This window comes from Bos mutus, chromosome 16 (assembly GCF_027580195.1).
Source record: "Bos mutus isolate GX-2022 chromosome 16, NWIPB_WYAK_1.1, whole genome shotgun sequence".
NCBI lineage: Eukaryota > Metazoa > Chordata > Mammalia > Artiodactyla > Bovidae > Bos > Bos mutus.
The window spans coordinates 49,778,360-49,795,444 of record NC_091632.1 but is presented as its reverse complement, the minus strand read 5'-3'; the positions used below and the strand labels follow the sequence as shown (position 1 = coordinate 49,795,444).

General features: G+C 42.1%; 1 protein-coding gene across 1 annotated transcript in view; it reads right to left on the bottom strand.

Annotated features, from left to right (window-relative positions):
- Positions 1–17,085, bottom strand: part of DPT (dermatopontin) — a 36,672-nt gene that overhangs the window by 8,380 nt on the left and 11,207 nt on the right. Inside the window, exon 2 of the mRNA XM_070385324.1 lies at positions 9,366–9,491. Within this exon, the coding sequence (XP_070241425.1) occupies positions 9,366–9,491 (126 nt within the window). The remainder of the gene's footprint in view (positions 1–9,365; positions 9,492–17,085) is intronic.

The window sequence follows — 17,085 nt, the reverse complement described above, 5'->3', positions numbered from 1 at the left end:
TGTGACCCCATAGACTATAGCCCACCAGACTCCTCTGTCCATGGAATTCTCCAGGCAAGGATACTGGAGTGGGTTGCGATTACCATCTCAGGGGATCTTTCTGATCCATGGGTTGAAACTGGGTCTCCTGTTTTATAGGCAGATTCTTTACCATCTGAGCCACCAGGAAAGCCCCAAGGCAACACTACATTAGGCTAAATCCAGTTCCCAAAACTATTGGAAATCATTATGCTAGACTGATATTTTTTTAAGTTTTTACTGATCTACTTTCAGATTACTTGGATAGTTAAATACATTTGGAATGAAATGGGAAAGAGAGGCTTGCATTTTTTAAAAAAATGACATTTTAAGCTTCAAAGGGGGACAAAAGTTATCCATTGCTTTTTTCAACTAGCAGTTCCTATGGCTTCATTTTTGGTAGTGGCCAGACCAAAAGTCTCCTGTTCAACTGACAGTTTGTCTATGAGGTTTCTCTGTGGGGGATTGCTGTTCAGTAAATTTCTAGAATACCCTCAGGAAGGTGTCATACATGCTTATTTGTGTATTTCCATCTTGGTCCCAGCCAGTTTTTTGTTCTTACTTGATATTGGGGATTTTCATGTTGCTTTGTTTTTGTTATAAAATCATGAGGTCAAGTGTAGATTATTTTACAGAATCTTTGATTAAGAGGGTAAGGCAAGAGTTTGGGTTTCAGTAAAAATTACTTCTACTTTATGAAAGTAAAAATACAGAGGAAGAAAGAGCCCCAATCAATAAGCCTCCCAAACACCATTCATAGAGGGAACTGCTGTTTCAATACAGTCAGGATTCTGAATTTTAGAACAAGATAAATGTGCCTCCATTTAGTTTCTGAGGATGTCATGCACACACAAAATATTCCAATAAGTGAAAGCTCTAGTAATAACTCCTCAGAAGGAAGAAATAGAATTTAAACGTTCAGAACAAGACACGGGGACAAGGACATAGGAACTTGTCAGGAAATTAAAAGAGACTACAAGGAAGCACAAGATAAGGGTTTCATAAACTATGGTGATGGGCTTCCTGAGGGCAGAAGGGGAGGAGTTCAGTGTGGTTCCAGATTCCTTGTGGATTACCAGGTCACGGCAGGCAGTTTTATGGCAAAGTACACTTCATACTGAGCACTGCCATACATTTCCAGACCAATTAAAACAATCAAACAGGCCTTCCCTTGCAAGAAGAAGAGAAAGTTCTGTCAGTAACATTGCTGTTGTTCAGTCACTAAGTTGTGTCTGACTCTTTGTGACCCCATGGACTCCAGCATGCCTGGCTTCCCTGTCCTCCACTCTCTCCATGAGTTTGCTCAAAGTCAGTGATGCTATCTAACCATCTCATCCTCTGCTGCCTCCTCTTCCTTTTGCCTTCAATCTTTCCCAGCATCAGGGTCTTTTTCAATGACTTAGCTCTTCACATTAGGTGGCCCAAGTATTGGGGCTTCATCTTCAGCATCAGTCCTTCCAATGAATATTCAGGGTTGATTTCCTTTCAGATTGATTGGTTGATCTCCTTGCAGCCCAAGGGACTCTCAAGAGTCTTATCCAGGACCACAATTCAAAAATATCAATTGTTCAGTGCTCAGTTTTCTTTATGGACCAACTCTGACAATCCATACATGACTACTGGAAAAAACATAGCTTTGATTATATGGACGTTTTTATGCAATTTACTGAAATGAGTCTACTACTGAAGCTCTTCTATCAGGATCCTTATATATCCCTTTACAAAGAGCTAATTGTCCCTCTGTGTGTGTTTCCCCTATCACTTTTGGATGAGTGGCTACTGGAGCATAATTTCTCACTGTAAACTACTTTTAATGCCATCTATAGGCAAGAGTATGGCATCACCGACTTGTTGGACATGAGTTTGAGCAAGTTTTGGGAGTTGGTGACCGACAAGGAAGCCTGGTATGCTGCAGTCCATGGGGTCACCAAGAGTTGGGCACGACTGAGTGACTGAACTGAACTGTAGGCAAGGGGACAGGACCAGAAGGTTGTTTCAAAACTAAGTGAGAACTTGATAACATAGAACCACTTGTACAATTTCTTGAATTAGATAAGTTTGAAGAAGATGGAAAGAAATTAAATAATGTCTTAGGTATGAATTGAAGAAGGCCCTTGCAAATGGAGGTGATTTTTAAAACAGATACAGGATTTTCTCATCTAAGATTATTAAAGCTCTGAAATTATCAATGGATTCAGCTAGAATCAATAAATGATTGCTGTCCAGTACGTAACCACAAATTGAGCCACAGCTGACAGATGGCATTCTCCTTTTCTATGAGAACATGACATGTCACAGACCTTATTCAGATATATATCATCACATTCATTTTAAAAAGGAGAGTAGAGATAGAATTTAAAAAGGACAATTTACTTATTGTTGGAGGTTTGCTTGAGAACTTATGCAGTTTTTAATAGTTAAAGGAAAGGGTTTTGACTCTTTCTCAACAGAAAGTGACTCAGTATAGATTTTATCAAACTTCACCTTTATTATTGATTTGTTTTGTTTAGTTGCTAAGTCATGTCTGACTCTTTTGCAACCCCATAGACTATAGTCCACCAGGTTCTGTCGATGGGATTTCCCAAACAAGAATACTGGAATGAGTTGCCATTTCCCTCTCCAGAGTATCCCAACCCAGGGACTGCACCCTCATGCTCCGTATTGCAGGCAGATTCTTTACCACTGAGACATTCAGGAAGCCATTTATTACTGATTACTGAGACTTGAACACAAGGTCAGGCCTTGTAGCACCAGCATCTATTTGTTACATGTCTGACCTGTCAGCAAGTAGGACAACTGGATTCTTTGGGGGTCATCCCAGAGGCTCCACTTTTAGGCTGTGTACTTCACTGGTGTGCACGAGAACAAATGGGGCCATGCCCTATGGCCCAGCATCAGTTAGTATCACATCCTCAACCGTATCCCACTTTGTGAGATGCCAGAGAAGCACACATCACAGATGTCCTACCCTAAAAACTGGGAGAAAACCCAGCATCTACAAGTTAACAAACTAGAAGGGGTTACCTGAGGAAGCCATACATCAGCTTTTTTCAAAACAAGAGTAAACAGTGTTTCCCATCCCATTCTTTCGCGCTCGGCCCATCCTCAAACAACATTTTAGAGAAGCTTCTTCTGGTCAATCCAGCCTCTAATTCTGTCTTACTTCTATTTTCTATGCTTCCCAGAATTCCCTGGTGACTCAGATGGTAAAGAGTCTGCCTGCAAAGCAGAAGACCCAGGTTCCAATCCCAGGGTCAAGAAGATACCCTGGAGAAGGAAATAGAAACCCACTCCAATATTCTTGCCTGGAGAATTCCGTGGACAGAGGAGCTTGGTGGGCTACAATCCATGGGGTCACAAAGAGTCAAACATGACTGAGCACCTAACATGTCACTCTTCTGCTTCTCAATTAACACCTTGTTTAAAATACTCTATTCTAATGTTCTGGGTCTTGCAGGTGGCTCAGTGGTAAACAATCTGCCTGTGATGCAGGAGACATAGGTTTTACCCCTTGGTCAGGAGTGATCTCCTGAACAAGAAAATGGCAATCCACTCCAGTATTTTACCTGGGAAATCCCATAGACAGAGGAGCCTCCCAGACTATAGTTTATGGGTTCGCAAAACTTAGCGACTAAACAACATTAGCAACTAAACAACATTCTAAAGTCCTATTACTTGTCAGCACCACATATTTAGCTTTTGATCAAAAAACAGAATACTGTATAGCATCTTGTTTCACAATGGTGATCAGTACAGTGAGCTGCTTGAGGGGTCATTAGTATATGACAAGCATATACACTTTTATAATCTAGTTCAGCTGTGGATGTGGAGAAATTCAACATTTATAGACTTGGGATATGTTGAGATTGGCCTACATTCCACATCCAGTCAAAAAGAGGACACCCTTTTCTGACAGGCAAATCACTGAAAAGTGTCTTAAATAAACAGAATCTGCTTGTGATCAATCCTCTTGGTTAATAAATGCTTTGCCAGGTAAGTTACAAAGAATGAGAAAATTTTAGGTGAGACTAATTTGCCAGTGGCCTGGCATCCCCAGTAGGTGCTATATCAGAACCTATTTGAATTATTTTTGCAAAAATGAAAAAAGTAAAACCCAATTGCAGTTATGCATAAAGGAAAGCAACCTCGGAGTCAACTGACTTCTGCAAAGAGCTGGGGGAAGAGTTCAAGTGAGACTAAAATGACTCTGGAGTCACCAAAGTGCCCTTCTCTGCAGAGAGGCCCTGAACTCTAGGGGTAGGAGAAAGAATTCAATACGGTCATGTCTGTCCTCTTGTGGCATTTTGGAGCACTATATATCAAAGTGTTCAAATATGTATCACAAAAGGGGGAACACAGTTCTAGATATATCTGTCATTTTAAATTAGAATAGGAAAGTCCCTAACTATTTTCCAAATCACTCTCTTGGAAATGAATTTCCAGCTCACCATTGCAAGCCCAGGGCTGGTCAGTAAGCACATTTGTTTTGACTCATGTTAGTTTTCACTGGCCACACTGCATCATGGTTTGCCCAATCCTGCAGTTGGTGGGACAACTCCACCTGCAGTGTCTCCCTCCCAGCTAAAATAACCACTTTCTTCTCTGTTTTCACTGTGAGATGCCCACTGTATTGTTACCTAATACTCCAATTTTCCAGGTCTTATTTTCTCATCGAGATTCAGAGGACTCAGTACTGTGCAAAGCATGTGGGATCTGGAGGCAGATAGACCTGTTGGAATTGAGTTCAGAACTTTAAACAAGTCACAACTTCTGCACCCTGGTTCTATCATCTGAGCCATAGATCATGATTTCTGTGCATCAGAAGTAAATGAACTAACAGGATAGATTAATAAATAAAATAAAATTTATCATCATCATTAGGAACTGAATCAAAGTCTATGAACTTTACTTATATCCGTTCATATTCAGTCTGATTAAGTGAATTAATGAATAGATGAATGAATGATTATTTCTAGAATACAATAAAACAGAGTGGACAAGAAAGTATAGAGCCACAAATTTGGAATTGCAAGGTTTACTTTGTTCTAAGCAGCAAGTAGGACCTGGTCTTATGTTACACAATACTTACTAGACAACCAGCCACATCTCTGAAGTTTCTACTCTTAAAGGTTGAGCATAGGAAGGGAGGAAGCACTGACATGAAGGCAGCAAATACATTTCTAAATTAGAAATATGGCACAATGATTATGACAGCCACGCCACCCCAACTGATGACAGATATGATTGATTTTGCTGAAGCTTAAAGGGCCCATCGACCCCTAAAATGAGTGCTTCGTGCTTCATGCAGTGCCAGGCGATGGTTGATCTAAGCCCCAGAAGCAGCTAAACTCAATGCAGGCTGCTTAAAAATGTAACATCCAGTCTTACTTTCTCAAAATGTGGGTGTCTCCATCTCCCTAATAACAGCTTCCAACCTGCTCAGAGGAAGCATCATAGAAGCTGCCTTTCCCACCAGGCTTCTGGGAGTAGTGCTGTAGTAGGCATCTGAGCAGGGGGTGGGGGGGGGGGGCAGATGCCACATGGAGATGCCTATGAGGTCATCTTTGTCCCTGTCATGGTTTCACGGGAAATAGGAATGCAAACATTATCCATCTTGTATTAAAAGCTGGACAATGAAATCAGTAGTTAAAGATAAGCTTTGATGGAGTGCTTTGGGGTAGGAAGAGGAGAATATTCAGATGAGCTGGTTTTGTTGTAGTTGTTAGCCAGAACTATCTAGGAATTAAAAAAAAATCTCTGGCTTATGACTTCAGAATAATTGAGGGGGAGACCAGATAGTGGAGAACAGAATACAGTATTTGAGATTCATATAGAAACTCATAGTAGAAATTCATTATAGAAACTCAAGGCTGAAGGAAAACTAATGGGTTATCTATGCTGATTCTGAGGAAGGTTTTTTTTTTTTTTTTTTGGTCAAAACATATTATGCAGTGAACCTGAGGAAAGGCTATGAATCTGGAAAAGAAACATTTAGGAAAGGAAACACATGCTCAATTCAAAACTGTTGGTCCCTGCGACATGGTCTACGCCTGGACAGACTCAGCGTGCTGATGGGGGACAGCCTGATGCATGGCAAGCAGCCACTGGAGCTGTGTGGAGACTGGGGAATTATTCAGTCTCTGAAAGGTTGTAGCTTCCTCAGTGACACGTGTTTGTGGTTTGCAGATGAATGGACTAAGAATGCATATTCTCACACATAAATAAATCTGTGTAACAACATTTATGTCTGTATCCAGTCCCAGTGGGGACTTGAGAGTGATGCCATGTCTGCTTCTATCAGGAATTTGCTTTCTTACCAGACTTCAGTGATGCTATAATATCTCATGAGAAACTGCAGAGACTGAAATGGAAGCGGCGCCTTGGTCCCCACCAAACAAATAAATCCCGCACTTACGTGGGAGTTGCTTGGATGATTTACTTTTTTTTTCTGTGCACAGGGTGCTATTCCTGAATCCCTAAAAGCTTGCAAGCTCGGAGAGGATAGATGTTCACTTCTCAATGTCAGGCTCAGTGCTATAGAACAGCCTTCCAAGTGGGAAGAGAAAAATGTTTCCACCCACATATGCCCAGTTCCCTGGGAGGTGATTCAAGTTAGTTAAAGTGATGTGAGGGAAGGTTTAGAGGAAGAGGGTTATCAGGAGCTTTCACTGTGGGAAGGTGTGGGAAAACAGTTCTCGCTCCGAAGGGCTGTTAAAAGGGTCGGATAAAATAATGCACTTGAAGAAAGACTTTTTTCCACTATAAAACCTCCTCATATCAATGTCAGGTTTCCCTACTGTTACTGTTCCAAGGGGCCTTTGATGCTCAACTATTCATTTGAAAAATTTATTGCCTACTTTGTGCCAAGGAATATGCTGAGATGCCAGAGAAATAAGACCTAATTCATGCCCTAGAGGTTTCATGCAATTTAGAAAAACATAGAATGTCATGACTCAGGAAACTTAAAGATGCCACTGAAATGTCTAGACATGCCGGCGGGACAGTGAGTCATGCCCTGCATACCACAGTGCTTCCTGCAATCTCATTGTGCTGTTCCAAGTGTCCCTTTGGAAAAGGACTATTTCCTTGACAACCATAGTAGTTCTCAGCTCTGACACCACACAACCAGGAAGAGGTCCAGTCAAGGGAAGCCTTTCTTAGAGGGACCACTTCAAAGTGGACTTTCTGTGTCTTTCGGAGGAATTATCTCCTCTCTCCATTCTTCTCTCTCTCTCCACAGGTTGATTCTACCAACTGTCAGTGTCAAGTCTGGGTGATGGAGTGGGATGAGGAATGGGGAGAGTGGGGTGGTGGGAGAGGATGGGCAGACCATTGCAGACCACGGCCAAGGATAAATTTTGTTACCAGAGATTTTAATGTCTTGGGTAACTTAAGTTGCTCATCTCTGTCAGCCTTTTATCTCAAGACTTTGGTCCCACATACACGGCTCCATGCTCATTAAATTCTTAGCCTCTTAGAAACTGGTGGGCTCCTGCTACTCTACCCTGAATGTAAGACCATTTAGGTCTCGGATTCAGGAACTTTCAGAGTTATAACCTACACCCTAGTCATGTCTGTTCACCAACCATGGTGGAGTAAGACCAGCTTTATGGAGGCATCTGGTCCCATCACTTCATGGCAAATAGATGGGGAAAAAGTGGAAGCAATGACAGATTTTACTTTCTTGGGCTCCAAAATCACTGTGGATGGTGACTGTAGCCACAAAATTAAAAACAAACAAACAAACAAAAAAAAACAACACTTGTTCCTTGGAAGGAAAGCTTTGACAAATCTGGACAGCGTATTAAAAAGCAGAGACATCAGTTTGCTGACAAAGTTCTGTAAAGCCAAAGCTAAGGACTTCCCAGCAGTCATGCACGGATGTGAGAGTTGGACCGTAAAGAAGGCTGTGCGCTGAAGAATTGATGCTTCCAAACTGAGGTGCTGGAGAGAAGACTCTTGAGAGTTCCTTGGACTACAAGGAGACCAAGTAAATCAGTCCTAAAGGAAATCAACACTGAATATTAATTGGAAAGACTGATGCTGAAGCTGAAGCTGCAATACTTTCACTGCCTGATGCTAAGAGCCAACTCATTGGAAAAGACCCTGATGATTGAAGGCAGGAGGAGAAGGCGACGACAGAGAATGAGATGGTTAGATAACATCACTGACTCAATGCACATGAATTTGAGCAAACTCCAGGAAACAGTGGAGGACAGAGGAGCCTGGCGTGTTGCAGTTCATGGGGTCGTAAAGAGTCAGACACAACTGAGCGACTGAGCAACAACAACAGCATGGAGGCATTTTGGACAGCTGGCTGAAGTCCCTGCCCCATCAGAGAGCTTCTGCTCTCAGATGACTTTGAGCTCTGAATTTACCATTCATCACTGCTTCAAACAGAAAAGTGCTGCCTGTCCCTAGAGACACTGTGCCCTACTTGAGCATCTGTGGAGTTGTTTGGTTACAGAGAATAAGCGTGACCCACAAGGCTGTTTTTCCAGCATCACATCACACTGTGGAGAGATATGTCACTTGAGTGAGTCAACCTTCAAATGTTGACACTTATTCTTTTGTTCTAAGTAGAAATGTCTGACTTGTTTCCAGACTGAAGAACTTGGGACAAGTTGTGTTGTCAACATCCAATGCAAGTTATCAGAATTTATATATACTCAAAGGCCAGGTCCTTTTTAAGTCTATGATTATATACTATGTTTGGCACTCTGACCTGGAAAAAGGGTGGATCTTCAAAAGAAGTCCTGCAAGAAAACATAGGGTCCCAGATATGTCCAGTGTCCTTGGATGTGATGAGAAGTTATAATGATAGAGACAGAAAAGAGCACTGCAACAGGAGTCTGTAAACTTCAGCTTAGAGGTGAACCACCATGAAATAAGCTGGCTGGTCTGGGGCAAGTCACGTTTTTGCTCTATTGCTCTTTTTTTTTTTTTTTTTTTTTTGCTTTTCTACCAAAAGAGGGATGTAGGAGCACTGGGTTGATGACCTGTAAGGTCCCTCCCAGTGTGAATACTACTCTGGCCTTTTCTTTCATCTATCCATCCCCTTCTATAGGCTGCTGCTGCTGCTGCTAAGTCACTTCAGTCGTGTCCGACTCTGTGCGACCCCATAGATGGCAGCCCACCAGGCTCCTCTGTCCCTGGGATTCTCCAGGCAAGAACACTGGAGTGGGTTGCCATTTCCTTCTCCCTTCTATAGACTAGCTGCTATATTTAAAACTTGTTTGTGATGGCTTATGCCTATCTGAAACTAGAAACGTGGACCAAAGCACACCCCCTAAGCTCCCTTCCAGTCCCAGTAGCCTAAAGGGATTGCGTTTGGCTGCCAGGCTCACCAGCAGGAATATGGGCATCTCTTGCTGTAGCGACAGCAGTAAAATTGCCACTCGCGATCCAGCACTGACTCGAAGTAGCGGCTCTGGAACCCTGCCACCAGTCCATTGTTGGAGCATGTCTGGTACCTGAAGAGAAGAGAAAACTCCAAATAAGCTAACACAATGGTGCACAAATTCACCCCCTCCCCAAGACCTCAACACCCAGTTACTAAGCCAAGCCACTCTTTCAATGACCTAGATTCCTTACAATTTATTCTATTTTATGCAAATAAAAAAGACTTTGTTTTATTGGTAGGAATGACATATACTCACCGTTAAAATTCAAATGATTCAAAATCTTTCAACTGGAGGAAAATTGGGAAACTCTGCTCTTGTTAGACCTCTGAGAATATGTTGTTAGATGGAAGAATGCATAAATGGATGGATACAGAGGCATCTAGAATTTTTACAAATGCAAGATTGTATTATTCATGCCGTTCAAAATAAAAGATAATATAATTCACTTTGTCTGAATTGAAATAAAATGAAGACAAGGAAAAACACAACGGATCGATGAACTTCAAATAAACATTTCTTCTGCTTAAGAATGGGCAGATTCTCTACCCTTGAGCCACCAGGGAAGCCCTGAAAGCTTTCAAAAGCTTTTCCAAAGTGAGTCTTAGCTAACTCTGTTTTTCTGCATTTTTACCCACCTGGACATTGATCCTGTTCCCTCTTGTGAGGAAGCAGAGCAGGAATTTGTCTCTGTGTCACTACCTGGCAGTTGGAATACATCCCTGCTTTCCAAGTAAAGATAAGTTTCCAGAAAATATAATAGATTAAGAATAAGTACCCAGTGCTGATAGGTGAGCGAGACCTTGCTGACACACAAACTATAAAACCATCAGTGACCGAACTTCATTTTGTTCTTTTTAATTATTGGAAATGATCTTCTGGATCATATGTAGATATGTATTTGAATATATATATATACATACATATATATATATATATATATATATATATATGAATGAATAAATGAATAACGAATGGGGAAAAAAAAGATGCTTCCTGACAAGAGATGAAATATATTTAGTATCTAGTTTGATCAGATTCAAATAAGGACTTCCCAGGTGGCTCAGAAGGTAAAGAATCCACTTACAATGCAGGAGACCCGGGTTCAATCCTGGGTCAGGAAGATCCCCTGGAGAAGGAAATGGCAACCCACTCTAGTATTCTGGCCTGGAGAATCCCAAGGACAGAGAAGCTTGTGTGCTATACTCCATAGGGTCTCAAAAGAGTTGGACGTGACTTATTCAAATGTATTTATTTATCCATTCATCCAACAAACTTGTACCTCCTCACTATTCTGTATCAATCTCTGTGTTGAAACAAAAATCAAGAAATGGGCTTGTTACTCAGTCAACAGGCAAATTGGCTCGAACTCCCTGTTCCCAGGACTTGCAAGAAGTTGTGACAAACCTTTGAAAGCTCGGCTATAAGATATAAATAATGCAAGTTAAGATGTACATTGAGACCTATGCCCATTGATGACCTAGCCTTCTTTGCTCTACCATTGCTCATATCTCAGCTTTTGAAAGCACCTGGTACATTTCAGGAATCCATACAGTTGGAATGGATGACTAAGGTCTGAAGGGTAGCCTTGGGGGCTGATTTTCCACAATGGTTTATCCTATCCTAATTCTAGCCTTGCTAGTGAGATGCAACTTCAATAGAAAGCTCTAAGAATTGTAAACCAAGCTCATATGTGTCCAAAGAGTGATGGTGCAGCAAACTGGTACTCTCTGTGATCTTTCTCCATCACTAAAAGTTTGCCTCCCTCTAAATCAGCCCTGTCAGAACTGAACCAGGCTTTCCTGAAACTGTTGTTCCACTGTCTTGGTTTGTCCTGGGCACTCAGACTGTCACAGGGACGCATTCCCATGATGGTAAGTTCCCATAAGCAAAAATAAATGTAACAAGATAAGCTGAATGGTTTCAGTACCAGTTGTGAAGCCCATCCAAGTTCCATGAATTCTCTGCCAGCTGCCAGCCAGGCAGCTGACCCCACAGTCCTATATGGGAAGTGTGTGTGTGTCACTCTCTCAAACGCCACCTAAAATAACACTGCCTTGTGAAGATTATTTGGACACTACACGCCCAGGGCCCAAGGACATATGATGAAAGCTAGTTAACCATACAGAGCTCGCCTCCCCCAGTTTCTGTCCCACTGCTTTCACATTTTGGTAGAGTGAGCCTGTACCGGAGCTTGGCTGTGTGTGTGGCCAACGTGATGAAATTATCCCTTCTAGAATTGGATTTTTGTAAGGGGACATTTTCACACTCATGTAGAAGCAGTCTAGCAGGGTAGTTAAGAGCACAGGCTATGTTGCTGGACTGCTACTCCAACCATTCCTGACTGTTTCACCTTTGACAGGCTTCATACCCTCTAAAGGTCTCAGTTTTCTCATCTGTAAAATGGGCATAATAACAGTATGTAGTTATTAAAGTTATTGTGAAGACCAAATGAAGCAATGCATACACAACTCTGTAGCTGATAGTAAATAATCTACCTGCAAAAGAGGAGATGCGGGTTTAATCACTCAGGAGGGTCAGGAAGATCCCCTGGAGAAGGGAATGGTTACCCACACCAGTATGATTGTCTGGAGAATACCCCATGGACAGGGGAGCCTGGAGGGCTACAGTCCATGGGGTTGCAAAGAGTCGGACACAACTGATCGAGACTAACACTTTCACTTTCATATATAACTCTCTCCAGTTGAGATGTGCTAGTTCCATTGTTCTACAGCATGTGGCATGCCAGGTCCCCAATCAGAGATTGAACCTTCATTGCCTGCACTGCAAGATGGACTCTTAACACTGGACCATCAGGGAAGTCCCCCAGAATGCACTTGTAAGAGTCCATCATTCAAATCCAGGAGGGACCCTGAAACTCTCTGCAAGCAGTTCTCAGAAACTCACGTGAGCGGTACATCTTCCCACTTCTACCTTCTCCTTCAGGAACAGAGCCTACTCCAGGATGAGTGTGCAAAACGAATCTAATTTGGGGCATTCCTCACCTCCACTCCTCTCCCTTTCAATCACCTTTTCAAAAAGTACTTAATAAGATCCACCTAAAGATTTGCCCACAAACTGCAGGATTCCAAACACAGGAGCCAGGCAGGTGAGAAGGGGAATGAAGGCAGCTTATCAACAGGAGGGGAAGGAGGGGGAGTTGGACAAAGCTTGCATTACTAAAGTGATTCAAATTCAATTTTTTTTTTTAAGTTGTGGAAAAGACATCCCTGAGGCTCTGCTTCACTGCCCAGTGCATGACTGTTGTTCTTGAATGGTCTGCAGAAAAGAGGATGGGCCCAAGACTGCAGCTTTCCTGGTAAAGGATAATAGGACCCAGCTGAGCCCTAGGCACAGGTTCCCTGAGAACATTTCCTCAGAGTCTGAGGGCCCTGGGGTTCCTTGCATCTGGACTCTCTCCTCTCCCTTTGAAAAGACATTCTTCCTCATCAACCCTTTGAAGGCTGGAGGCTCAGATTCACAAACTCGAGCACTGTGAGCCCTGCTCCACCTGATGCTGGAAACTTTCTAGAAGGAAAATCACCAGGCAGTTGTTCCTCCTCTGACAACAATGGTCATGGACATTTTCTGAGAAAATGGCCTTTATGAAAGTGATTTCTCTTTTCTCAGGGCCATCACCCCGGAAAAACTTTCTTCTATATCCACAATAGCAAAATGTGGAAGCAACAGGATTCAGGGGAAAGAGTCCTTGCTGAGGGATTGGCAGGCATTGAGTTCTGGTCCTAGCTGTGACCTTCACATTCCACGTGGAGCCTCACCTAGGTCACTGTGAGAATCAAGTGAAATAACACCTGCAAAGCTCTCGGCCAAGATAGAAACAGGAAGAGCAAGGATCCAAACTCAGATATTCCTGAGGCCAGAGCTCCTGTTCAGGAACTCTCAGGGAGCCCAAAAAGTTGCTCCATGATTGTCCTTCTGCTTTCTGGTCCATTCTCCAGTCAGGCTTTCTCCCTGCTGTTGTGTCCTTCCCTGGGTCCAGGGCCATTGGTCAGGCTCAGTGACAGCGGCCAGGATGGGAAGCTGTTTCCGTGTCTGGTTTTGCCATTGAACTTCTCTGTGAAGTTTTAGTCTCTCATTCCAGTCTCTGCTGGTCTCGGTCCAGACTCACAGAAAACCCAGACTCTTAGCAAGTTGGAGGTGGCATTGGGTTGAGTAAGGAAAGTAGCATCAACTTGGTGAAGAGCTTTCAGAATCCCATCAAATGGATGGGCCGGTTGTGCTCGTCTCTTCTTCCAGCTCCACAAACTGTGTTTCCAGGTCTGCTAGCCAGTCTTCAACTCCACGACAAAGATGGAATAAAAGCAACTTTTCCCATCGTCCAGGCTGGTGGCCACTCCCTGTGACTAGAAGACCATGTGGCTCAACCTCTTACTCCCCAACATTGCTCTCCCAATGCAGGTGATAAGGGTTTAAATTTCACCAAGGGAGAAACATTCTTTTATTTATTTATTTATTTTTCATTTTAGATACTGTATCTTGTGAAAATTAAGCTTACACGAATACAAACATGTATTTTCCACGGATATTTTTCTTTTCTTTTCTTTTTAATTTTAATATAAATTTATTTGTTTTAATTGGAGGCTAATTACTTTACAACATTGTATTGGTTTTGCCATACATTGACATGAATCCACCACGGGTATACATGTGTTCCCCATCCTGAACCCCCTTCCCACCTCCCTCCCCATCCCATCTCTCTGTGTCATCCCAGTGCACCAGCCCCAAGCACCCTGTATCATGCACAAACCTGGACTGGTGATTCGTTTCACATATGATAATACACATGTTTCAATGCCATTCTCCCAAATCATCCCACCCTTGCCCTCTCCCACAGAGTTCAAAAGACTGGTCTATACATCTGTGTCTCTTTTGTTGTCTTGCATACAGGGTTATCGTTACCATCTTTCTAAATTCCATATATATGCATTAGTATACTGTACTGGTGTTTTTCTTTCTGGCTTACTTCACTCTGTATAATAGGCTCCAGTTTCATCCACCTCATTAGAACTGATTCAAATGTATTCTTTTTAATGGCTGAGTAATACTCCATTGTGTATATGTACCACAGCTTTCTTATCCATTCATCTGCTGATGGGCATCTAGGTTGCTTCCATGTCCTGGCTATTATAAACAGTGCTGCGATGAACACTGGTGTACATGTGTCTCTTTCAATTTTGGTTTCCTTGGTGTGTATACCCAGCAGTGGGATTGCAGGGTCATAACGCAGTTCTATTTCCAGTTTTTTAAGGAATCTCCACACTGTTCTCCATAGTGGCTGTACTAGTTTGCATTCCCACCAACAGTGTAAGAGGGTTCCCTTTTCTCCATACCCTCTCCAGTATTTATTGCTTGTAGACTTTTGGATCGAAGCCATTCTGACTGGCGTGAAATGGTACCTCATTGTGGTTTTGGTTTGCCTTTCTCTGATAATGAGTGATGTTGAGCATCTTTTCATGTGTTTTTTAGCCATCTGTATGTCTTCTTTGGAGAAATGTCTATTTAGTTCTTTGGCCCATTTTTTAATTGGGTCGTTTATTTTTCTGGAATTGAGATGCAGGAGTTGCTTGTATATTTTTGAGATTAAATCTTTGTCAATTGCTTCATTTGCTATTATTTTCTCCCATTCTGAAGGCTGTCTTTTCACCTTGCTTATAGTTTCCTTTTTTTTTTGTGCAGAAGCTTTTGAGTTTAATTAGATCCCATTTGTTTATTTTTGCTTTTATTTCCAATATTCTGGAAGGTGGGTCATAGAGGATCCTGCTGTGATTTATGTCAGAGAGGGTTTTGCCTATGTTCTCCTCTAGGAGTTTTATAGTTTCTGGTCTTATGTTTAGATCTTTAATCCATTTTGAGTTTATTTTTGTATATGGTGTTAGAAAGTGTTCTAGTTTCACCCTTTTACAAGTGGTTGAGCCGTTTTCCCAGCACCACTTGTTAAAGAGATTGTCTTTTCTCAATTGTGTATTCTTGCCTTCTTTGTCAAAGACAAGGTGTCTATAGGTGTGTGGATTTGTCTCTGGGCTTTCTATTTTGTTCCATTGATCTACATTTCTATCTTTGTGCCAGTACCATACTGTCTTAATGACTGTGGCTTTGTAGTAGAGCCTGAAGTCAGGCAGGTTGATTCCTCCAGTTCCATTCTTCTTTCTCAAGATTGCTTGGCTATTCGAGGTTTTTTATATTTCCATAAAAATTGTGAAATTATTTATTCTAGTTCTGTGAAAAATACCGTTAGTAGCTTGATAGGGATTGCATTGAATCTATAGACTGCTTTGGATAATATACTCATTTTCACTATATTGATTCTTCCGACCCATGAACATGGTATATTTCTCCATTAGTGTCCTCTTGATTTCTTTCACCAGTGTTTTATAGTTTTCTATATATAGGTCTTTTGTTTCTTTAGGTAGATATATTCCTAAGTATTTTATTCTTTTCGTTGCAATGGTGAATGGAATTGTTTCCTTAATTTCTCTTTCTATTTCCTCATTATTAGTATATAGGAATGCAAGGGATTTCTGTGTGTTGATTTTATATCCTACAACTTTACTATATTCATTGATTAGCTCTAGTAATTTTCTGATGGAGTCTTAAGGGTTTTCTATGAAGAGGATCATGCCATCTGCAAACAGTGAGAATTTTACTTCTTTTCCAATTTGGATTCCTTTTATTTCTTTTTCTGCTTTGATTGCTGTGGCCAAAACTTCCAAAACTATGTTAAATAGTAGTGGTGAGAGTGGGCACCCTTGTCAAGACTCATTCTTTTAGAGTAAAGCTTGCTGCTAAGTCACTTCAGTCGTGTCCGACTCTGTGCAACCCCAGAGACGGCAGCCCACCAGGCTCCCCCGTCCCTGGGATTCTCCAGGCAAGAACACTGGAATGGGTTGCCATTTCCTTCTCCAATGCATAAAAGTGAAAAGTGAAGGTGAAGTCACTCAGTCGTGTCTGACCCTCAGTGACCCCATGGACTGCAGCCTTCCAGGCTCCTCCGTCCATGGGATTTTCCAGGCAAGAGTACTGGAGTGGGATGCCAGCTTGGACTCCTGTTAATTCTCTTTTCCCCAGAATATTCTTTGAGTTGCTATAAGACATGTATAACATGCTTCACAGATTTTCAAAATATTTGTTAGGTCAACAAGTATTCATTAGAACCTACTCTATGACAGGTGCTGTACTTGGTCCGGAATGCTTTCCAGACAACTGTACTGGTAAGGGACATCACAATAGTACAGACGTTGGATGGAAGAAATAGACGGGTACTAAAGACAAAGATGAGAAACAAGAAACTGGCTGGGGATGGTAGGGCAGTGAAATGGCAAGGGACAAAGACACATCAGTTTGGGGGCAAGTTTACCTATTCAAAGGAGCTTTACACGTTTTGGATATTTCTCTCAAGCCCCAACAGAATGACTCCATGTCCCATCTTGTTCTTTCTGCTGATGTTTATGCCTACCTCCACAAAAATGGGGGCTTCCCTGGTAGCTCAGACAGTAAAGAATGTGCCTGCAATGCAGGAAACCTGGATTCGATCCCTGAGTTGGGAAGACTCCCTGGAGAGGGCATGACAACACTTCAGTATTCTTGCCTGGAGAACCCCCATGAACAGAAGAGCCTGGTGGACTGGAGTCCATGGAGTCACAAAGAG